This window comes from Salmo salar, chromosome 20 (genome assembly GCF_965601325.2).
Source record: "Salmo salar chromosome 20, fSalSal1, whole genome shotgun sequence".
NCBI classification, from domain to species: domain Eukaryota; kingdom Metazoa; phylum Chordata; class Actinopteri; order Salmoniformes; family Salmonidae; genus Salmo; species Salmo salar.
Window position 1 is genome coordinate 89624984 of NC_138310.1, and position 24497 is coordinate 89649480.

The 24497-nt window shown below is 44.5% G+C and overlaps 1 protein-coding gene across 2 annotated transcripts in view; it reads left to right on the forward strand.

Moving 5' to 3' along the window:
* Positions 1-20603, forward strand: part of LOC106581501 (glutamate receptor ionotropic, kainate 1) — a 160640-nt gene extending 140037 nt beyond the window's left edge. For both annotated transcript variants that reach the window (XM_045704105.2, XM_045704106.2), the window contains 7 exons: positions 162-275; positions 2052-2255; positions 3478-3701; positions 14813-14931; positions 15310-15527; positions 18563-18788; positions 19094-20603. In XM_045704105.2, the coding sequence (XP_045560061.1) occupies positions 162-275; positions 2052-2255; positions 3478-3701; positions 14813-14931; positions 15310-15527; positions 18563-18788; positions 19094-19383 (1395 nt within the window). In that variant the 3' untranslated portion in view covers positions 19384-20603. The remainder of the gene's footprint in view (positions 1-161; positions 276-2051; positions 2256-3477; positions 3702-14812; positions 14932-15309; positions 15528-18562; positions 18789-19093) is intronic.
* Positions 20604-24497: the final 3894 nt, after the last annotated feature.

Here is a 24497-nt window from a genome sequence, read left to right on the forward strand (position 1 = left end):
TTTGACATCTGATCTAAGTGATGTTTAGAAGACAGCGATGGTATAAAACGTTTGACATCTGATCTAAGTGATGTTTAGAAGACAGCGATGGTATAAAACGTTTGACATCTGATCTAAGTGATGTTTAGAAGATAATGTTGTGGTGATTTACTCCTCTTCAGATTGGATTGTGGAACTCCAACAACGGCCTTAACCTTACCGAAAGTCTGAAGGATACGGGGACTAACATCACAGATTCTATGGCCAACAGGACTCTGGTCGTCACTACTATCCTGGTAAGTCAAGTCAAGTCAATTCAAAGTTTCAGGGGTCAAAACATACTTAAGAAGATTAAAAAAGACTAAAACAATATAAAAATTGAATATAACAATTGGGGGAGCAAATAGTCCACAGAAAATAATCAAATTGTCACTGGGTAGTCCAATAGTCCAAATAGTTACTGGATAGTCCAATAGTCCAAATAGTCACTGGATAGTCCAATAGTCACTGGATAGTCCAATAGTCCAAATAGTCACTGGGTAGTCCAAATAGTCACTGGATAGTCCAATAGTCAAAATAGTCATCGGAGAAAACGTAATAGTCACTGTGTAGTCCAAATAGTCATAGGAGATAACTCAACAGTCACTGGGTAGTCCAAATAGTCATAGCGTAGCAACCCTTATTATGAGCATATTCAACAGCGTTTAAGGACATTAAAAATGTTAAAAAACCTAAAAAATGTTAGCTAACGGGTTAGCAATTAGCATGTTTGACTACTCAGTGGAAATACTACTACTACCAGCTTCTTGATAAGCAGTTTAGCCAAAAAATACGGCCCATATTATCGACATATGGTCCTCAGTTATTGGCTACCTTACTATTTTGTTCAATTACAAGATATATCCGTATAATTTTGTTCAAAAAAGAGACACCAACCTCATATCCGAAGTGTTTACTAGATAAGTTAGTTGACCAACGTTAGTTAGCTAGCCTTCCGTTAGCTATATTTCAGAGGTAAAAAGTTGGATATTAAATGATGAGTGTCATATTTTACAATATACAGCGTGTCCCACAAAATGTGTATGTATATTACTTTTTGAAAACTCTCAAAACCTAAGTTAAATTAAGTTAAATTAAGTTAACCTAACTTAACTTAACTTGCAATGAAAATCGGTAGTCAGCTAGCTAGACGGGTGTCTTTAGTCGCAAAACGTGCCGTTATTTTCTAGTCCATTTAAATGTTTAGCTCGAGGTGATTTAATCCTCTAACCGCTGGAGATTATCTGAAATTAGGGGGTGTCCGATGTTGGGGAAAATTAGCTATGAGCTATAATAATCCAATAGCTTTAAAACTTATATGGTGATAGTGTGATAGTCCAATAATCCATAGGGAATAGTCCAATAGTCTTCATAGTTATATACTAATAGTTTGATAGCCCAATAGTCTTCGTAGTTATATACTAATAGTTTTATAGTCCAATAGTCCAGAGGGAATAGTCCAATAGTCCAAATAGTCATAGGAGATAGTCCAATAGTTCAAATAGTCACAGAGAATAGTCCAATAGTTCAAATAGTCATAGGAGATAGTCCAATAGTTAAAATAGTCATAGGAGATAGTCCAATAGTTCAAATAGTCGCAGGGAATAGTCCAATAGTTCAAATAGTTATAAGGTGTATTTCAATAGTCCAAATAGTCATAAAATATAATCCAATAGTAAGAGTAACTATTGTAGTAAGATACACAAAGTCAGTTGGAGTGGGTAGTTGGAGAGGGTAGTTGGAAAGGGTAGTTGGAGAGGGTAGTTGGAAAGGGTAGTTGGAAAGGGTAGTTGGAGAGGGTAGTTGGAAAGGGTAGTTGGAGAGGGTAGTTGGAGAGGGTAGTTGGAGAGGGTAGTTGGAAAGGGTAGTTGGAGAGGGTAGTTGGAGAGGGTAGTTGGATCTCCTTATGTACTGTAGTTTCAGGTTCAAGAAGGTCTACTATATTTTCTCAATCCAAACTAAGAAACCACACAGTCTACTAATGAGGTATGTTCATTCAGAGATATTGACGACTCTATCGCCTCGTCTCACAGGAAAACCCTTACGTCATGTATAAGAAGTCTGACAAGCCTCTGTATGGTAACGACCGGTTCGAGGGTTACTGTCTGGACCTACTGAAGGAGCTGTCCAACATCCTGGGATTTGCCTACGAGGTTAAACTGGTATCTGACGGGAAGTATGGAGCTCAAAACGATAAGGGAGAATGGAACGGCATGGTGCGGGAGCTCATAGACCATGTGAGTCACTTGCCTGTACCAGGAGAGAGACAGAACGAGAAAGAGAAAATGTTTCACTTTATGGAAAAGAAAGAGAAAAGTGAATGGATATTTACGGTAGATGCCTATCACTTGCTGTCACACTACAGTACAGTGCAGGTACAGTACAGGTGTATGGCTCACATGAGTGGATGAGTTCCCCCACTGGACTGTACTGTGAATTTGTAACATTTATACTAATGCTACTAGTGGCAGATATAAATAGTGGATGTAGTTCAGAGCTGCCCAACCCTGTTCCTGGAGAGATACCCTCCTGTAGGTTTATACTCCAACCCTGTTCCTGGAGAGATACTGTCCTGTAGGTTTATACTCCAACCCTGTTCCTGGAGAGCTACCCTCCTGTAGGTTTATACTCCAACCCTGTTCCTGGAGAGATACCCTCCTGAAGGTTTACACTCCAACCATGTTCCTGGAGAGATACCCTCCTGAAGGTTTATACTCCAACCCTGTTCCTGGAGAGATACCCTCCTGTAGGTTTTACACTCCAACCATGTTCCTGGAGAGCACCCTCCTGTAGGTTTACAGGCCAACACGGGTCCTGGAGAGAGAACCTACAGGAGGGTATCTCTCCAGGAACAGGGTCTGGAGTTTAGAACCCTCAGGACGGTATCTCTCCAGGAACAGGGTCCTGGAGTATAAACCTACAGAACAGTAGCCCTACAGGAACAGGGTTGGAGTTTAGAACCTTCAGGAGGGTATCTCTCCGGCAACAGGGTTGGAGTATAGAACCTACAGAACGGTAGCCCTACAGGAACAGGGTTGGAGTTTAAACCTTCAAGAGGGTATCTCTCCAGGAACAGGGTTGGAGTTTAAACCTACAGGAGGGTATCTCTCCAGGAACAGGGTTGGAGTATAAACCTACAGGACGGTAGCTCTCCAGGAACAGGGTTGGAGTATAAACCTACAGGAGGGTATCTCTCCAGGAACAGGGTTGGAGTATAAACCTACAGGAGGGTATCTCTCCAGGAACAGGGTTGGAGTATAAACCTACAGGACGGTAGCTCTCCAGGAACAGGGTTGGAGTATAAACCTACAGGAGGGTATCTCTCCAGGAACAGGGTCGGCCAGGCCTGATGCATTTCCTATAGAACCTGCTCTGTCTATGACAGGTAACAGACCTGGCTGTGGTCACTCTGATTAGCCCTGATGTAATTCCTATATTAACCTGCTCTGTCTATGACAGGTAGCAGACCTGGCTGTGGCTCCTCTGACCATCACCTATGTGAGGGAGAAGGTGATAGACTTCTCTAAGCCCTTTATGACCTTGGGAATCAGTATCCTGTACCACAAACCCAATGGCACCAACCCCGGAGTGTTCTCCTTCCTCAACCCACTGTCTCCTGACATCTGGATGTATGTACTACTGGCCTGCCTCGGAGTCAGCTGTGTCCTGTTTGTCATCGCCAGGTAAGGGGTCAGGGGTTAGGGGTTAGGGTGAACACTGTCTCCTGACATCTGGATGTATGTACTACTGGCCTGACTCGGAGTCAGCTGTGTCCTGTTTGTCATCGCCAGGTAAGGGGTCAGGGGTTAGGGGTCAGGGGTTAGGGGTTAGGGTGAACACTGTCTCCTGACATCTGGATGTATGTACTACTGGCCTGCCTCGGAGTCAGCTGTGTCCTGTTTGTAATCGCCATGTAAGGGGTCAGGGGTCAGGGGTTAGGGTGAACACTGTCTCCTGACATCTGGATGTATGTACTACTGGCCTGCCTTGGAGTCAGCTGTGTCCTGTTTGTCATCGCCAGGTAAGGGGTCAGGTTTCAGGTTTCAGGGGTCACGGGTTAGGGTGAACACTGTCTCCTGACATCTGGATGTACAGGTTTACTGCCAAAATAAAAACAACACTAAATGAGGGTTCTGGCAGTTCAGTTCTGGTGTGGTTTAAGTCCACTTAGCCCCTTAAGAGGGCAGAGTAAATGCCAATAAATACACAGACATTCTGAGTGATCACCTTCAACCTTGGCTCCCGAGTGGCGCTGCGGTCTTAAGGCACTGCGTCTCAGTGCAAGAGGCGTTACTACAGTCCCTGGTTCGAATCCAGGCTGTATCACATCCGGCCGTGATTGGGAGTCCCTTAGGGAAGCGTACAATTGTCCCAGCGTCGTCCGGGTTTGGCTGGGGGTAGGCCGTCATTGTAAATAATAATTTGTTCTTAACTGACTTGCCTATTTAAATATATATATATTTTTAAAGCATTACAATGCCCCCAGCCAAAGGGTACAAGTGGTCACTGAATGGTTTTATGAGCATGAAAACGATGTGAACCATATGACATGGCCGTCTCAGTCACTGTCGTGTAAATCAAACTTGTCTGTACGTGAGTAGAATAACTACTAACGGTATATCTTTATGAAGGCACATGTATTGCTAACTTGACGTTGCTTCACGTTTACAAGCCACCTGAGAGAGAGATGCTTTCCTCAGGAACCCCTACATTCCCACAGGCCCTCATTAGCATATGACCAATCAGGATGCAATACGCAAATAACCCCACATCTCCCCTTTTCAGAGAACAAAGGGTAGAGTGTCTTTGTCTCGACAGACCTCAAGGGATTATTCTGCCCTCGTGTCGGTAGGTTTGTTCCTGCCTAGTTCTTCTGGAACATTTCGACAGGGTCATGAACATAAAATATTTTCTGTAAACTTTAACCCAAAATGCATCTCTCATTTCTTTTAACACAAATCTACCGAGGTAAGTTACAAGTGAAACAACTTGACAGGTGTAGTTTTATCTTTTTAATTTTTTAATTATTATTTTTTTTTAACTTTGAGCTCAGTCTTTTGTTCTTGTTGCACTGATTTATAAATCCAGACCTTGTTCTGGATGTAGATGATGCATCCTGGATTGTTGGTGGTTATGTCAACGTGGTGTGTTGGAGTGGTGAAGACACTCAAATCTTCTCTTGCGAAAGTGTTGTTGTTCTCAGGTCAGTCCATATGGATGAGGTGATGTCTGTCCCTACGGACAGACCCGTGGGGAACTTCCACCATGTAGTATCGTGGTACTATATGTTTCCCTCAGCAATGTTCCTGTGACTCTGTGACGCTTTCTGATGCGTTGCTCTGATCTATACTCATTCTCTCCTTTTCCTTTGAGCCGACAGCTGCTGTGTTTGGGATCTCAGCCCAATTTTAGCCTAATTTAACGCTTACGGGAGATTCTGGAACGGTGCAAGTTTTTCCCCACGTCAACAAAACATAAAATTATGGAATTTCTTTGTGGAAGAATGGTGTCACATCCCTCCAATAGAGTTCCAGACACTTGTATAATCTATGCCAAGGTGCATTGAAGCTGTACTGGCGGTTCGAAGTTTCCCAACGCCCTTTATGTTGGTGTTTCCTTTATTTTGGCAATTACCTGTATGTGCTTCTGGCCAACCTCTGAGTCAGATATGTAGTGTTTGTCATCGCCGGTTAGGGGTTAGGGTTTAGGGTGTAGGGTGTAAGGTGTAAGAGTGTAGGGGTTAGGGTTTAGAGTGAACCCTGTGCTTCTGGCCTGGCTCTGAGTCAGCTGTGTAGTGTTTGTCATCGCCGGGGGTTAGGGGTTAGGGTTTAGGGTGTAAGGTGTAAGAGTGTAGGGGTTAGGGTTTAGAGTGAACCCTGTGCTTCTGGCCTGGCTCTGAGTCAGCTGTGCTCTCGTTGTCATTATCAGGTAACGAACGGCCTCTTACAGCTGAAATATATCACTTTTTGGGCGATCCGACCAAATTCACGTAGGAATGTGAGTTATAGATCTGTCATTCTTATTAAAGCAAGTCTAAGAAGCGGTAGATATGTTCTATATGTGCTATTTCTATGCTTCCCGTTCTTAAAAGGGGCATTCAGCAGTTGCTACATCCATTTTTAGACTTATAATTAGTGATATGTACCGATTGATTCTTGAAGAATATAACTTGTAAATGCCTCATGAGTTTAGTCATGAACTCGTGAACTCATGAACTGTCGTAACCCATCAAAACCTAAAATATAAGCTTGTTTTACTCCAACATTTGTAAAGAAAGAAAATGTAAAGAAACACACTTTTTTTTTGTTTTTCTACATTTTAAGTGAGAAGTAGGTAATGGTCTGAAGCCAAAAAAGAAAGGAAATTCACATGAGCACGTACTTCACCCATGTTCTACCAAGGTCTTTCCAGCACACAGCTTTGACCTACTACTGTAGCTATGTTGGTCTATTGTACTTCAAACAATGTGTAGGCATGTTGCTTAGGATTCAAACTTTCTCAAACAGCCTAATTAATTCTCTTCATAGGAATAATGGACTTTACATTACTTTACTTTAGTGTCCTGCTAATAAAATGATGTACAGTGCCTTCAGAAAGTATTCAGACCCCTTGACTTTTTCCACATTTTGTTACGTTACAGCCTTATTCTAAAATGGATTAAATAAAGAAAAATCCTCAGCAATCTACACACAATACCCCATGATGACAAAGTGAAAACAGGTTTTTTGAAATTTTCACAAATCTATAAAAAATTTAAAACAGAAATACCATATTTACATTAGTATTCAGACCCTTTGCTATGAGACTCGGAATTGAGCTCAGGTGCATCCTGTTTCCATTGATCATCCTTGAGATGGAGTCCACCTGTGGTAAATTCAATTGATTGGACATGATTGGAAAGGCACACACCTGTCTATTTAAGGTCCCACAGTTGACAGTGCATGTCAGAGCAAAAACCAAGCCGTGAGGTCAAAGGCATTGTCTGTAGAGCTCAGAGACAGGATTGTGTCGAGGCAGAGATCTGGGGAAGGGTTCCAAAACATTTCTGCAGCATTGAAGTTCGCCAAGAACACAGTGGCCTCTATCATTCTTAGATAGAAAAAGTTTGGATCCACCAAGACTCTTCCTAGAGCTGGTCGCCCGGCCAGACTGAGCAATTGGGGGAGAAGTGCCTTGGTCAGGGAGGTGACCAAGAACCCGATGGTCATTCTGACAGAGCTCTAGAGTTCCTCTGTGGAGATGGGAGAACCTTCCAGAAGGACAACCATCTCTGCAGCATTCCACCAATCAGGCCTTTACGGTAGAGTGGCCAGACGGAAGCCACTCCTCAGTAAAAAGCACATGACAGCCTGCTTGGAGCTTGCCAAAAGTCACCTAAAGGACTCTCAGACCATGAGAAACAAGATTCTTTGGTCTGATGAATCCAAGATTGAACTATTTGGCCTGCATGCCAAGCATTACGTCTGGAGGAAACCTGCACCATCCCTATAGTGAAGCATGGTGGTGGCAGAATCATGCTGTGGGGATGTTTTTCAGCGGCAGGGACTGGGAGAGTAGTCAGGATTGAGGCAAAGATGGATGGAGCAAAGTACAGCGAGCTCCTTGATGAAAACCTGCTCCATAGCTCTCAAGACCTTCTCCAGGTCAACGACGCTAAGCACACAGCCAAGATAACGCAGAACTGGCTTCGTGAAAAGTCTCTGAATGTCCTTCAGTGGCTCAGCCAGAGCCCGGACTTAAACCTGATCGAACATCTCTGGAGAGACCTGAAAATAGCTGTGCAGCAACGCTCCCCAACCAACCTAACAGAGCTTGAGAGGATCTGCAGAGAAGAATGTGAGAAACTCCCCAAGTACAGGTGTGCCAAGCTTGTAGCGTCATACCCAAGAAGACTCGAGGCTGTTATCGCTGCCAAAGGTGTCATTATGGGTTATTGTGTGTAGATGGGTGAGAAAATATATATTTTGAATTCAGGCTGTGGAATAAGTCATGGGGTATGAATACTTTCTGAATGTCTTGGTTGTTCTTAGTCGAGGAAAATGTAGCATAGCTAACTGCAGTGTTTGTCCTGACTGAAATCTGGCTACCTTGTCTTACTGCAGCATAGGTCTATGGCGTAGCCTACCTAGCTAGTTTTCCAATGCCATTGCATGCATTGTAAAGTTGCTAGCTAGCAGTGTGACAGTTTCCCAAAGTTTGGCGTTGGCTTTGATCCTGCTCTGAACTTATTTAGCTAGCTATCTATGTTTTGTCGAAGAATGTTGTCACGGCTGTTTAAATGATTGGACCAAAATGCAGCGTCAGTTTCGTTCCACATATTTGTTGGACTGTGAAACTTAATGCAATACAAAAATAAACTTAAGGACAAAACAACAAACCGTGACGCAGGAGGAACAAACACTACTCACAAAGTATAATCACCCTCAAAACACAAGTGGGACAAACATCAACTTAAATATGACCTCCAATTAGAGACAACAACAACCGGCTGCCTCTAATTGGAGGTCATGCCAAACAAAAACCAACCTAGAAATACAAAACTAGAAACTAAACATAGAAATACAAAAATGGACAAACACCCCCTGTCCTACTCTATCATAGAAAATAACAACTTACTATGGTCAGGACGTGACAGTACCGCCCCCAAAGGTGCGGACTCCGACCGCACCTACAAAACCAAACAACAAAACCCCCCTAAACAACAACCCCCCCCAAAAAAAACCCCACAAAACACAAAGGGAGGGTAGGGTGGGTGACTGATGTCTATGGCGGCGGCTCTGGTTCCGGGCGTAGTACCCCCATCGCCCGCTGATCCCCCCGCTTCTGTATGTCCGGAGGAACCAGACCATGGATCATCGCCGGAGGCTTCGGACCGCCAACCGCCGCTGAAGACTCTGGGCTAAAGGCCGCCGCTGAAGACTCCGGGCTGCAGACCGCCGTTGACGGCTCCGGACTGGGGGGCGCCGCTGAAGGCTCCGGACTGGGGGGCGTCGCTGGAGGCTCCGGACTGGGGGGCGTCGCTGGAGGCTCCGGGCTGGGGGGCGTCGCTGGAGGCTCCGGGCTGGGGGGCGTCGCTGGAGGCTCCGGGCTGGGGGGCGTCGCTGGAGGCTCCGGGCTGGGGAGCGTCGCTGGAGGCTCCGGGCTGGGGAGCGTCGCTGGAGGCTCCGGGCTGGGGAGCGTCGCTGGAGGCTCCGGGCTGAGGAGCGTCGCTGGAAGCCTGATGCGTGGGACTGGCATAGGAGGTGCCAGACTAGTAACGCGCACCTCAGGGTGAGTGCGAGGAGCAGGAACAGGACACCCCGGACTGGACATGCGCACTGGAGGCCTGATGCGTGGAGCTGGCATAGGAGGCGCCAGACTAGTAACACGCACCTCAGAGTGAGTGCGAGGAGGAGGCACAGGACGTACTGGGCTCTGGAGGCGCACCGGAGGTCTGGAGCTTAGAGCTGGCACACCCCGTCCTGGCTGGATGGTTATTTGAGCCAAGCAAGGGCGGAGCGCCGGCACAGGACGAACTGGGCTGTGCTGGTGAAAGGGGGGTACTGTGCGTAGAGCAGGCGCAGGATAACCTGGACCGAAGAGACGCACTGGAGACCAGATACGCTGAGCTGGGGCACTTCTTCCTGACTGACGGCCAACTCTAGCACAGCAACGGTGAGGAGCTTGCACCGAGTGCACCGGGCTGTGAGTGCGCACTGGCGACACAGTGCGCATCACCGCATAACACGGTGCTTGCTCGGTCACTCGCTCCCCACGGTAAGCACGGGGAGTTGGCTCAGGTCTTAAAAAACATTTTTGGGTGCTGCCTCTCGTCCTCCAATTGCTGCCTCTAATTGGAGGTCAGGCCAAACAAAAACCAACCTAGAAATACAAAATTAGAAACTAAACATAGAAATACAAAAACGGACAAACACCCCCTGTCACGCCCTGACCTACTCTACCATAGAAAATAACAACTTACTATGGTCAGGACGTGACAAATGTATGATATATTGTGGTATGAACTGGTCATACTTGTTAGCTAACGTTGCAGTCTTACGTTAGGCTAACGTTACCTAGATAACATTAACTAGCTGTCATAACAGCCAAGGACTTTCGCTATCTTATTCGTGCATATTTGTTTGTGCTTTGATTACACGCAAGTGTCTAGGTCATCAGTATACACATGATGACTTCAGCCATATGAAAAACCTTACTTGGCTAAATATACATAGCTTTCCTTGCTTGTTGGTTAGCTACCTAGCCAACGTTAGCTCTCATCTGACTGGTATAACGTTACGTTAGCTAGTTAGCAAGCTAGCTACCTAGCTAATCAAAACAAAACCATATTCATTGGCTAGCTAGCTACCTTTCTTTGCCTGTTTGTTAGCTGAGCTAGCTTTCAGCTGATAGGTGTTAGCTAGCTACTGAGGCTAGCTGCTGGACAAGCAACCTAATGTTAGCTAATGTTATATCTGTTTGTATTTATTGGTTCACCTCAGCTTGAATACCACCATATTGCTAGCTATCTACAATAGCCTAGTTTGGTTCGCATACACTTCTTATGACTGGCAGCCTGGTGGAAATATTGGAAATATATTTCATTGGAATATTGGAAATATATTTCACAGCGGTTTAGATGGTATAATGGTTCTCCCTTAATTTCTTGTTTTGTCACATGAACTCAAATTAGTAGAACTATTTGAATTTTTGCAAACCAGGAAATGGCAGAGCGGTTTCTGCATATTTCGCTTTTAAAATGTTGGAGTGTGATTTGTGCCGCTTTTATATACACTGGGGGGAAAATGTGCTGTGAAGGACATCCTATAAGTGCTGTTAGACTTACCACAGTCTCCAAAGGGAAATGGATTTAAATGCTGGGGAAAAATAATGTATTGCTGCTTTTATTCTGTTTGCGTCTCAAATGACATTCATTTGGGCCCTGGTCAAAAGTAGTGCACCATGTAGGGAATATGGTGCCCTGGTCAAAAGTAGTGCACCATGTAGGGAATATGATGTCATTTGGGACGCACTTTTGTATTCCCTGGTTGGGGTGTGTACCAGTAGCCCATTTATAACAGAAACCTAAAGACCTCATGCTGGTTATCTGCCAGGACTCTCTTCCCTGAACCAGAGAGGACTAACACCACTTTACAACAGAATGTAGAGGGGACTAATGTAACCGATGTGAAATGGCTAGTTAGTTAGCGGTGGTGCGCGCTAATAGCGTTTCAATCAGTGACGTCACTCGCTCTGAGACCTGAAGTGGTTGTTCCCCTTGCGTTGCAAGGGCCGCGGCTTTTGTGGCGCGATGGGTAACGATGCTTCGTGGGGTGTCAGTTGTTGATGTGTGCAAGGGTCCCTGGTTCGAGCCCAGGTTGGGGCGAAGAGAGGGACGGAACCTACACTGTTACATTGATGCTGTTGACCCGGATCATTGGTTGCTGCGGAAAAAGAGGAGGTCAAAAGGGGGGTGAGTGTAACCGATGTGAAATGGCTAGTTAGTTAGCGGTGGTGCGCGCTAATAGCGTTTCAATCAGTGACGTCACTCGCTCTGAGACCTGAAGTGGTTGTTCCCCTTGCGTTGCAAGGGCCGTGGCTTTTGTGGCGCGATGGGTAACGATGCTTCGTGGGTGTCAGTTGTTGATGTGTGCAAGGGTCCCTGGTTCGAGCCCAGGTTGGGGCGAAGAGAGGGACGGAACCTACACTGTTACACTAACACCACTTTACAACAGAATGTAGAGGGAACCAACACCACTTTACAACAGAATGTATAGGGGACTAACACCACTTTACAACAGAATGTAGAGGGAACCAACACCACTTTACAACAGAATGTATAGGGGACTAACACCACTTTACAACAGAATGTATAGGGGACTAACACCACTTTACAACAGAATGTAGTGTAGCGGCTGTCGTCGGATTTAGACCAAAATGCAGCGGGGAAATGTGCACTCATCTTCTTTATTATAAACGGACAAGAAGGAGAACCAAAACAAACACGTACACAAAGAAAACACAACGACTATTCACAGGCTGGTCAGGCACAAAGCTATACACAGCATGATCTCCCACAAAGTACTCAACAACCACATACCTATATATAGGACTCTCAGAGGCAACTAGAAAACACCTGCCTCCAATTGAGAGTCCAACCCCAATTAACAAAACATAGAAATACAAAAGACTAGACAGAACATAGAAATACACTAACATAGAACAGTGCCCAAAAAACCCCGGAATACATAAATCAAATACCCTACTAAACAAACCACCACCCCGAACCACATAAAACAAATACCCTCTGCCACGTCCTGACCAAACTACAATAACAAATAACCCCCATTACTGGTCAGGACGTGACAGTACCCCCCCCCAAAGGTGCAGACCCCGGATGCACCTCACACAAAAACAAAAACAAAATTACCCCAAAACAAACATAAATCCCCTAAACTAAAGGAAGGGAAGGGAGGGTGGCTGTCGTCAATGACGGCTCCTGTGCTACACCCCCCCTCCCCAACCCACCTATACTGGAGGTGGCTCAGGTTCCGGTCTACAACCCCCACCCAACCTGTCCACCCCTGCAGCATACTCAGGGCAGTAGAGCGTCTCTGGGGGCTCCGGACTGTAGTCCGACTCTGGACGCTCCAGACCGCAGGCAGACTCACTCCTCTCCGAACTGCGGGCCGTCTCACTCGGTTCCGGGCTAGACACTCTTACCGGATATTCTGGACGGGGTACTGTTGTCGGATACTCTGGACGGGGCACTGTTGCCGAATATTCTGGACGGGGCACTGTCGTTGGACACTCTGGACGGGGCACTGTTTCCGGACACTCTGGACGGCGCACTGTTTCCGGACACTCTGGACGGGGCACTGTCGTCGGACACTCTAGACGGGGCACTGTCGTCGGACACTCTAGACGGGGCACTGTCGTTGGACACTCTAGACGGGGCACTGTCGTCGGAAGCTCGAGACTGGATTGACACACTGGAAGCCTGATGCGTGGTGCTGGTAATAGATGTGCCAGTTTGGGGACACGCACTTCAGGGCTAGTGCGGGGAGCAGGAACGGGCTGAGTTGGACTGGGATTACGCACTGGAAGCCTGATGCGTGGTGCTGGTACTGGAGATATCAGACTAGATACACACACTTCAAGGCTAGTGCGAGGAGCAGGAATAGGACGAGTAGGACTGGGCTGATGCACTGGAGGCCTGGTGCGTGGGCCTGGTACTGTCTTTACCAGACGGCTAGCACGCACCTCAGGACAAGTATGAAGTACTAACTCAGGTGACATTATTTCTAGGACACGCTCTGCAGGGCGAATGTCGTGCCTAATACACCAACACAATAGCTCTCTCATATTCTTCTCCTCCAATTTACCCATCAACTCCTTAACAGTCTCTGCTTTGCTCCCCTCCAATTTTACCCCGACTGGCTCTGGTTCCATCCTCGGCTCCGCCGATCTGTCCATGTGCCCCCCCAATTTTTTTTTAATTGGGGCTGCCTCTCCGGTTTGAACGCTATCGGCGTTCCACTGTAATAGTCCTGGTCCTCTTTTGCCTTCTTCCATGGGCCCACTCCGGCTCTGATCTCCTCCCAGGTCCAAAACTCCCGATAGTCCATATTAGTGTTCCGATGCTCCTTACCCCGCTGCTTGGTTCTTGTTTGGTGGGAGATTCTGTAACGGTTGTCGTCGGATTTAGACCAAAATGCAGCGTGGAAATGTGCACTCATCTTCTTTATTATAAACGGACAAGAAGGAGAACCAAAACAAACACGTACACAAAGAAAACACAACGACTATTCACAGGCTGGTCAGGCACAAAGCTATACACAGAACAATCTCCCACAAAGTACTCAACAACCACATACCTATATATAGGACTCTCAGAGGCAACTAGAAAACACCTGCCTCCAATTGAGAGTCCAACCCCAATTAACAAAACATAGAAATACAAAAGACTAGACAGAACATAGAAATACACTAACATAGTACAGTGCCCAAAACCCTCCGGAATACATAAATCAAATACCCTACTAAACAAACCACCACCCCGAACCACATAAAACAAATACCCTCTGCCACGTCCTGACCAAACTACAATAACAAATAACCCCTATTACTGGTCAGGACGTGACATGTAGAGGGAACCAACACCACTTTACAACAGAATGTAGAGGGAACCAACACCACTTACCAACAGAATGTAGAGGGGACTAACACCACTTTACAACAGAATGTAGAGGGGACTAACACCACTTTACAACAGAATGTAGAGAGGACTAACACCACTTTACAACAGAATGTAGAGGGAACCAACACCACTTTACAACAGAATGTAGAGGGGACTAACACCACTTTACAACAGAATGTAGAGAGGACTAACACCACTTTACAACAGAATGTAGAGGGAACCAACACCACTTTACAACAAAATGTTGTTGGAGGTTCAAACAGCAAATGGGTGCCAAAACAGAATGTGGCTTATTTTGTACATTCATTGCATTTACATTTTAGTCATTTAGCAGACACTCTTATCCAAAGCGACTCACAATCATTGGGATCTAGATTTTAGGGTGGCGACACAATACAACAAAAACGAGCTGGTAGCGGTGAAGCTGAACTTAAATACAATATGCTTTCATTGTGTGCGTCCCAAATCGCACCCTATTCCATATGCAGGGCACTACTTTTTTTTTTTTTTTTTACCAGGGTCTATGGTCGAAAGTAGTGCACTATAGAAAATAGGGTGCCATTTTGGACGCATCCATTGTTATTGTTTAACTGGCCTTTTTTTTCCTGTGTGTAGGTTTACCCCCTATGAGTGGTACAACCCTCACCCCTGTAACCCTGACTCTGATGTGGTGGAGAACAACTTCACTCTCATCAACTCTGTCTGGTTTGGGGTGGGAGCTCTGATGCAGCAAGGTACAGCCGTCAGGAACAAGACTAAGGATTCATGAATGTGCCCTCACACTACTCTCATACCACTGTCTCCCTCCTTCTGTACTGCAAAGAATGAAAAGCCAAGATTGTTCATATGGGTGGGGAAAATGAGCGAGAGCAATTTAAGTCGACATTTTCTTAGATAACTGGTATCAGACAAATTGTTAAAGGTTTTTTGGTTAATGTTACAAGCCTGGCAAAGCAAAAAGAACCATATGAACTCATTATTATTATTATTATTATTATCCGAGAGGGCACAGATTTTTTTGGCTTTCAGACAAATAGTTTTCGTCTCATGAGACTCTATAAATAGGAATGGACTCCTCTAACCTGTCTGTGTTGTTGGTTTTCATACAACAGGCTCTGAGCTGATGCCTAAAGCCCTGTCTACGAGGATAGTAGGAGGCATCTGGTGGTTCTTCACCCTCATCATCATCTCCTCTTACACGGCCAACCTGGCTGCCTTCCTCACCGTGGAGAGGATGGACTCTCCCATCGACTCGGCTGACGACCTGGCCAAGCAGACTAAGATAGAGTATGGAGCTGTGAGAGACGGATCAACCATGACCTTCTTCAAGGTACACGCGCAGACACACACACGCACGCGGACACACACACACACACGCGCGGACACACACACACACGCGCGGACACACACACACACGCGCGGACACACACACACGCGTGCGCGAGGACACACACACAAGCGCGGACACACACGCAGACACACACCACACACACACGCGCGGACACACACATACACACATGCGGACACACACACACACGCGGACACACACGCGGACACACACACACACGGACACACACACACAGGCATGGACAGACGGACAGACGGACGGACGCTCTCTAACAACTTCAATATCTCTCTCTCTCTCTGAGCTCATCTCCTGGCTACTGGTCTTCTTCAAACAGACCTGAGAAGGCTAACGTATGTGATATACTACTACAGTACAGTGAGAGATATATCATATTGTAAAGAGAGACCACCATCCACCTATCATCTCACAGTTGTTTGTCCTTGATGCCTTTGACAGGAGATTGTTTTGAATCATGAGTCTTAACATAACACTGTAATACTTTACATGTCTGTCGCCCGTCTCTCTGCAAGGCTGAAACGTGAGAATGGATGTTTTAAAAAAAATATATATATATAATTTCATCAGAAAAGAGGGAGCGGGAGGGAGAGAGAAAGTGAGGTTTCTTCCCTAATTTCTTCCCTTTATAGTGCACTACTTTTGACCAGAGCCCTATGAGCCCTATACGTAGTGCACTACGTGTTGTGTTGCTGCCATGTTGTTGTCATGTTGTGTTGCTGCCATGCTGTGTTGTTGTCTTAGGTCTCTCTTTATGTAGTGTTGTGTTGTCTCTCTTGTCGTGATGTGTGTTTTAGCCTATATTTTTATTTCGTTTATTTTTAATCCCAGCCCACGTCCCGCAGGAGGCCTTTTGCCTTTTGGGAGGCCGCCATTGTAAATAAGAATTTGTTCTTAACTGACTAGTTAAATAAAAGGTTAAATAAATATAAATAAAAAAACATAGGGAATAGCTAGCTTACTGTAGGACCCTATATCTCCTAGCTAGCTTAGTGTAGGACCCTATATCTCCTAGCTAGCTTAGTGTAGGACCCTATATCTCCTAGCCAGCTTACTGTAGGACCCTATATCTCCTAGCTAGCTTACTGTAGGACCCTATATCGCCTAGCTAGCTTACTGTAGGACCCTATATCTCCTAGCCAGCTTACTGTAGGACCCTATATCTCCTAGCTAGCTTAGTGTAGGACCCTATATCTCCTAGCCAGCTTACTGTAGGACCCTATATCGCCTAGCTAGCTTAGTGTAGGACCCTATATCTCCTAGCCAGCTTACTGTAGGACCCTATATCGCCTAGCTAGCTTAGTGTAGGACCCTATATCTCCTAGCTAGCTTAGTGTAGGACCCTATATCTCCTAGCTAGCTTACTGTAGGATCTCTGGGTGATGACTTCCCCTATATCTCCTAGCCAGCTTACTGTAGGACCCTATATCTCCTAGCTAGCTTACTGTAGGACCTCTGGATACGTAGAGCAGATTAGTCAACAGAGAAAGATTTAAAAACAGCTGTCATGCTTACCCAGATGATTGGAGGAAGGGAAACACAGGCAGGGATTTAGGCTTCACTATAAGCAACTGAACAGGTATTTCCATACAAGCGTGAAACAAATTGTCTCTGTCTAATATGTTTTTCATGTGAACACTTTGTACAATAACAAATCAAGCAATGTGGGGTAATGCACTTTATATAGATACTTTGATATCAGAGAAGGGATTTTCTCATAAACAAATGGACAGGCCTGTCCATAGCAGCGTAACTCTGTAATCAGGTTTATTTAATATTCCACCAGTCTAAAACAACACATCTCTGTCCAATATGCCAAATTTTAATACTGACCTGTAATATCATCATTGTGTAGTAATATCAATGAATCTGTAACGGGCGTCGTAAGGATTGGACCAAGGTGCAGCGGGAACGTGTATACTCATCTTCTTTATTAAATCAAAAGAAGGAAAAAACCAAAAACCAAATCACGTATACAAAACAACGACCACCTCTAAACAGTCCTGTCAGGTGCACAGACACTAAACAGGAAACAACTACCCACAAATCCCATTACAAAAACACCCCCTATACATAGGACCTTCAATCAGAGGCAACGAGGAACAGCTGCTTCCAATTGAAGGTCAATCAACAAACCCTAAACATAGAAGTAGAAAACTAGACTGAACATAGAAAAACACTAACCTAAAACATAGACCAAAAACCCCGGAACACTCTAAACAAACACCCCTCTTACATAATACCATAGCCCAACAAACCACGAACCACGTAAAACAAACACCCCCTGCCACGCCCTGACCAAACTACAATAACAAATAACCCCTTTTACTGGTCAGGACGTGACAGAATCGAGTAATGTGGGGTCATGCTCTTTATATTAAACCTTTTTGATTTTCTCAACTGGACAAAAGTCTCCATAACTGTGTGAAACAATATATTTCTGTCCAATATGTTAGTGTTGTCTAATGCTGACCTCTAATATCAACACTGTGTACAATATCAACAGATCCAGCAATATGAGGTAATGCACTTTATAGCCACACATCTGAAATGGTTGTAAAAGTCTGTTCAGGTTTCCTGTGAATCTGCATTGAATTGGCGATTTTGGCATCAAATTCTCCCTTCTTTGCTTTTCCTCAGAAATGTAGTCTCCACCAATAAAATGTGCTATTGTAACAGTGTAGGTTCCATCCCAACCTGGGCTCGAACCAGGGATCCTTGCACACATCAACAACTGACACCCACGAAGCATCGTTACCCATCGCGCCACAAAAGCCACGGCCCTTGCAACGCAAGGGGAAACCCTACTTCAAGTCTCAGAGCGAGTGACGTCACTGATTGAAACGCTATTAGCGCGTACCACCGCTAACTAACTAGCCATTTTACATCGGTTACACTATTATTATTATTATTATTATTATTATTTTAACCTTTATTTAACTAGGCAAGTTGTGCTATTATTATTGTTGTTTAAAAGGAAACAATGTGTTGTTGTCCATTAGAAATCCAAGATCTCCACCTATGAGAAGATGTGGGCGTTTATGAGCAGCAGGAAGAACACAGCTCTGGTGAAGAACAACAGGGAGGGGATCCAGAGAGTCATGACCACAGACTACGCTCTCCTCATGGAATCCACCAGCATAGAGTACATCAGTCAGAGGAACTGTAACCTCACGCAGATCGGAGGCCTCATAGACTCCAAGGGCTATGGCGTAGGCACTCCCATAGGTAAGAATCACGGACGCAGGAAAAACACTTTGTGTTAATTACCGTCCCCTATCACTTCTGAATGCTGACATGCTAGAGGAACACGTCAAGGCTGCCCTCTCTCCCCTTTGCTGTTTTTCTACCGAGAACCACTCGCTCATGCTGCCCATCAGTCACCAGACATGCACAAAATTCTTCACTTTATGCTGATGATGTGCTATGTAGCTCATTTGTTGGGCAATGTAGCTCATTTGTGACCTATTTATTTTTACCTAATGGCCTCATAAGCTGCTCTGATACTCAGATCTCATTCCTCTCTCCCCCAGGCTCCCCCTACAGAGACAAGGTGACCATCGCCATCCTGCAGCTCCAGGAAGAAGGGAAGCTCCACATGATGAAGGAGAAGTGGTGGAGAGGGAACGGTTGTCCTGAGGAGGACAGTAAGGAGGCCAGCGCCTTGGGAGTGGAGAACATCGGCGGTATTTTCATAGTGCTAGCAGCCGGACTGGTTCTCTCTGTGTTTGTAGCTATCGGAGAGTTCATTTACAAATCCAGGAAAAACTTGGACATAGAGGAGGTGAGTGTAGGGCAGTGTGAGTGGCATCACAAGTACTAACAGAAGAAAAGGTGCTCTAAGACTGTTATTATGGACATTCTACATACAGTAGGTTGCTGTGGACCTTATACACACAGTCATTCAGTTGCTATGGACATTATACAGTACACACAGCCAGTCAGTTGCTATGGACATTATACAGTACACACAGCCAGTCAGTTGCTATGGACATTATACAGTACACACAGCCAGTCAGTTGCTATGGACATTATACAGCACACAGAGTTATACCGTTGTTACTGACCTTATATAGACACAGTCAGTCAATCAGTTGCTGTGGACTTTATACATTACAGTGCACACATTCAGACTGTATTGGACCGTACACACAGTCGGTTGCTATGGGCTGTACACACAGTCGGTTGCTATGGGCCGTACACACAGTCGGTTGCTATGGGCCGTACACACAGTCAGTTGCTATGGGCCGTACACACAGTCAGTTGCTATGGACCTTAAACACACAAAGTTAGTTGCTTTTATGAATGTTTTTTTTTTTTAATCAGGACAACTTGTTTCATCAGGCCAACAGTTTGAATGTGTGGAACTGCAGTGCAACGATCACACACAAATTACTTTATTGTAGACTAGGTCTAGTGTTTGACGTACTTTTGATTTAGATTTTAAAAAAATGAACATTTTATTCCTTTATTGGCACAATATCTTATTTATAACGAGAGTCGGTTGGGTTTTAGGGAAGCACACCACTTGACTGTCTTGGCCTTGCTGTTTTTGTGTGAAAATGTATTCTTTTTTTGTCATGACATGATACTGTAGGTAAGTGATGAAGATATAAGGTTTCACTGGAGGTTAATATGCACACCATTACTGATCTATAACTTGTTAATTACATTTACTGATCTATAACTTATTGATTACATTTAACTAATGATTAGGTATGAGGATATCATGTTTTGCTTGCAAATGTTTGCAAATTTACATCCAGGTATTTGTACAGCATAACAGTATTGCTTCTTCTGACCACCTTTGCTTGTATTCATATATATGAAAATATCTGAATGATTGTATGCACATGTGAGTTTTTTTTCCCCCGAATCATTTATGGATGAGATGCCCCTTGAGACTTTATTCATCGAGTTGCTTTCATTGTGTATATTTTATTCTTTGCTTTTTGTATCATTTGACGTTCATGAAAATGCATGTAAAAGTTTTGTCAAGTTGGTTTTGTTTTATGAACGACTAAAGTTATGTGGAGAACATGACTTCCTTTCTTTGTCTTATTTATTTCTGATTCCGTTGGTTCTGTTTGGATCCTTTCTGTTCGTCTCCATGCAAGGCCTTGTCTTTTTCAGTCATGGATAGAAAGCAGATCATCACACGCACACCTCTTTTTTGGTTCCGACCCAGTTTGTGTATCCATTGGGTTTAGACTATAGAGTAAAAGGGGGGAAATCTCCACCAGAGGATCTGAAGTCATATCAGAGCTCTTGTTGTTTCTGGGATTTTTTTATTTATTTGACCTTTTATTTAACTAGGCAAGTCGGTTAAAAACAAATTCTTATTTTCAATGACGGCCTACCGGGCGAACAGCGGGGTTACTGCCTTGTTCAGGGGCAGAAAGACAGATGTTTACCTTGTCAGCTCCTGGGATTCGATCTAGCAACCTTTCGGTTACTGGCCCACTGGCTCTAACCACTAGGCTACCTGCCGCCCCAATTCATTAAGTGCCTCAGACTAGGAGTTGCTAGGATCAGTTTTGCCTTTTTTAGATCACATGGATAGGAAGCGAGGGTTGACGCCAAAAGAGAGTTGACAGCTTATGACAGCTTATGACAACCTCACAACTGTTATAATATACAGGACCATGTAGGTAGTGGGTATCGAATCGTATAAGCAGACATCTGTAACTTAAATAATGCTATCTCATTGTTACGACAGCTTTACCTTGAATTTATAAGGTGACAGAACCATGGCAGGTTCCTCGTTATAAGACACCTTCATTTGTTAAACCCAAATGACATTTTCTAGATGGTTGATCTACCAATGGTTAATTATCGAGACGCAGGTGTGCAGATCATTCATGCAGTCAACTGTCCTCTTCCATTCCGGATACTCCTCTAAGCCTCAGTAAGGCTGGAAAAAACTACAGATTTATCCTCAAATACTTCAGGCTTTATTCAGTGGCAGCACGTCGTCTCCTAACCAACCTGTGTGAGAGTAAGCTCAGTAAATAATGTTATAATTATTGAGTGGATTAATGGGACTATCTCAGGCACCCGCTCTTAAGCTTCGTCCCAAATGGTACCCTATTTCCTACATAGTGCACTACATCCTGTTCAAAAGTAGTACACTATATAGGGAATAAGGGTGTAATTTGGGATTCACTTATAAGCTGCTCAGTCACTGGGACCGACTGTCACATCACACAGAACGGAGAATATGAGTTTTCTCTTGGCTCTCTCACTCACCAAAAACATCAGGCCTGTGTGTGTGTCTAGATTTACATAGCATTGAAACTAAAGCCTGAGGACAAAGCCTATCAACGGGACATTCCTTGACTTCACAAGGAGCAGCTGAAATTATAACATGCAAATCAATAACAGATCTGGAGCTGAATCAATCTACTGTGTAATATTAGATACTATCAACTACTAAATCACCATCTATGAAAATACACTTGGTATAAGATACCAAAAACACATGGAAGTTTTACTCTGTTCCACTGGAACAACGCAATGACAAGACCTTGATCATTCTATTCAAAGGAACATCCATTCTATCCAAAGGAACATCCATTCTATCCAAAGGAACATCCATTCTATCCAAAGGAACATCCATTCAATCCAAAGGAACATCCATTCTATCCAAAGGAACATCCATTCTATCCAAAGGAACATCCATTCTATCCAAAAGAACATCCATTCTATCCAAAGGAACATCCATTCAATCCAAAGGAACATCCATTCTATTCAAAGGAACATCCATTCAATCCAAAGGAACATCCATTCTATCCAAAGGAACATCCATTCAATCCAAAGGAACATCCATTCTATCCAAAGGAACATCCATTCAATCCAAAGGAACATCCATTCAATCCAAAGGAACATCCATTCTATCCAAAGGAACATCCATTCTATCCAAAGGAACATCCATTCTATCCAAAGGAACATCCAGTACCAAAGTAAGATCTTTATTTTGACCAAATCATATATTTTCTTTAAACAGCTGTTATGTACACTACATGACCAAAAGTATGTGGACACATGCTCATCGAATTCCAAAATCATGGGCATTAATATGGAGTTGGTCCCCCCCTTTGCTGCTATAACAGCCTCCACTCTTCTGGGAAGGCTTTCCACTAGACGTTGGAACATTGCTGCAAGGATTTGCTTCCATTCAGCCACAAGAGCTCGGGCACTGATGTTGGGCGATTAGGCCTGGCTTGCAATCGGTGTTCCAATTCATCCCAAAGGTGTTCGATGGGGTTGAGTTCAGGGCTCTGTGCAGGCCAGTCAAGTTCTTCCACACCAATCTTGACAAACCATTTCTGTATGGACCTTGCTTTGTGCATGGGGGAATTGTCATGCTGAAACAGGAAAGAGTCTTCCCCAAACTGTTGGCCCAACGTTGGGAGCACAGAATCGTCTAGAATGTCATTGCATGCTGTAGGGTTAAGATTTCCCTTCACTGGAACTAAGGGGCCTAGCCCAAACCATGAAAAACAGCCCCAGACCATTATTCCTTCTCCACCAATCTTTACAGTTGGCACTATGCATTGGGGCAGGTGAATCCAACAAGTCCAGATTCATCATTGGACTGCCAATGTGAAGTGTGATTTATCACTCCAGAGAACGCGTTTTCGCATTAAAACTGAGTTTAAATGTATTTGGCTAAGGTGTACGTAAACTTCCGACTTCAACTGTATATGTAGTGTATCTATAGGATATGTCACCAATGACCTTGTGTTCTTTCTGTACTCCTCTCACTGAAGTTATGGAGGAGATGGACGTCTCACTGAACTGTCACAGAATGATAAAGAAGACACAGCAGAGAGCCAATGGAAGAGAAGGACTACCCAGCCTGATGCAGTGCCACTGTAAAAGACTAATCAGGAAGGAGACTGGGACATAGACCTAGCATCTACCGAGCTCGTTCCAGGCTGACTATGTTGCAGTTGCCTGCTAAATCTCACAGGGCCTGGATAGGTGTTTAACATATCAGCAAACTACATTATATGATAAATAAATCTGAGGCCCAACTGTGCAGACGATGATGTGGCAGTCAACCATTGGTTGCTGTGTGCAGCGCGACTGTAACGTAGTCGGGCCTGGAACGCAGCCATTACCTGCAGCTTTCTTCCTTCCACGGGAGACCTCTGACTGACAGAGTAGACTGCTGTTCTCAACGCTGAATATGATTTTTCTAAATAAAAAACATGTAAAACATGCATTTTACTTTAATCTCTCTTTCTCTGTCTCTCTCTTTCCTCTCTCTCTCTCTCTCTCCTCTCTCTCTCTCCTCTCTCCTCTCTCTCTCTCCATCTCTCTCTGCCCGTCTCTCTCTCTCCCTCCCCCAATCCTCTCTCCTTCCAAGACTTCATGAATAGAGTTCCAGTAACAAAGGGCCTGTGCAGGAGAAGTGTTCTTCTCCCTGACATTACCATCTCATCCACACACTAACGGGATCAGAGGGACAACACTGAACAAAAATATAAACGCAACATGTAAAGTGTTGGTCCCATGATTCATGAGCTGATATAGAAAAACGTATTTCTCTAAAATGTCCTGCACAAATTTGTTTACATCCCTGTTAGTGAGCATTCTCCTTTGTCAAGATAATCCATCCACCTGACAGGTGTGGCATATCAAGAATCTGATTAAACGGCATGATCATTACACAGGTGCACCTTGTGCTGGGGACAATAAAAGGCCACTCTAAAATGTTCCGTTTTTTATTTCACAACACAATGCCACAGATGTCTCAACTTTTGAGGGATTGTGCAATTGCTATGCTGACTGCAGGAAGGTCCACCACAGCTGTTGCCGGATAATTTAATGTTAATTTCTCTACCATAAACTGCCTCCAACGTCCTTTTAGAGAATTTGACAGTACGTCCAACCTGCCTCACAACCGCAGACCAAGTGTAACCACACCAG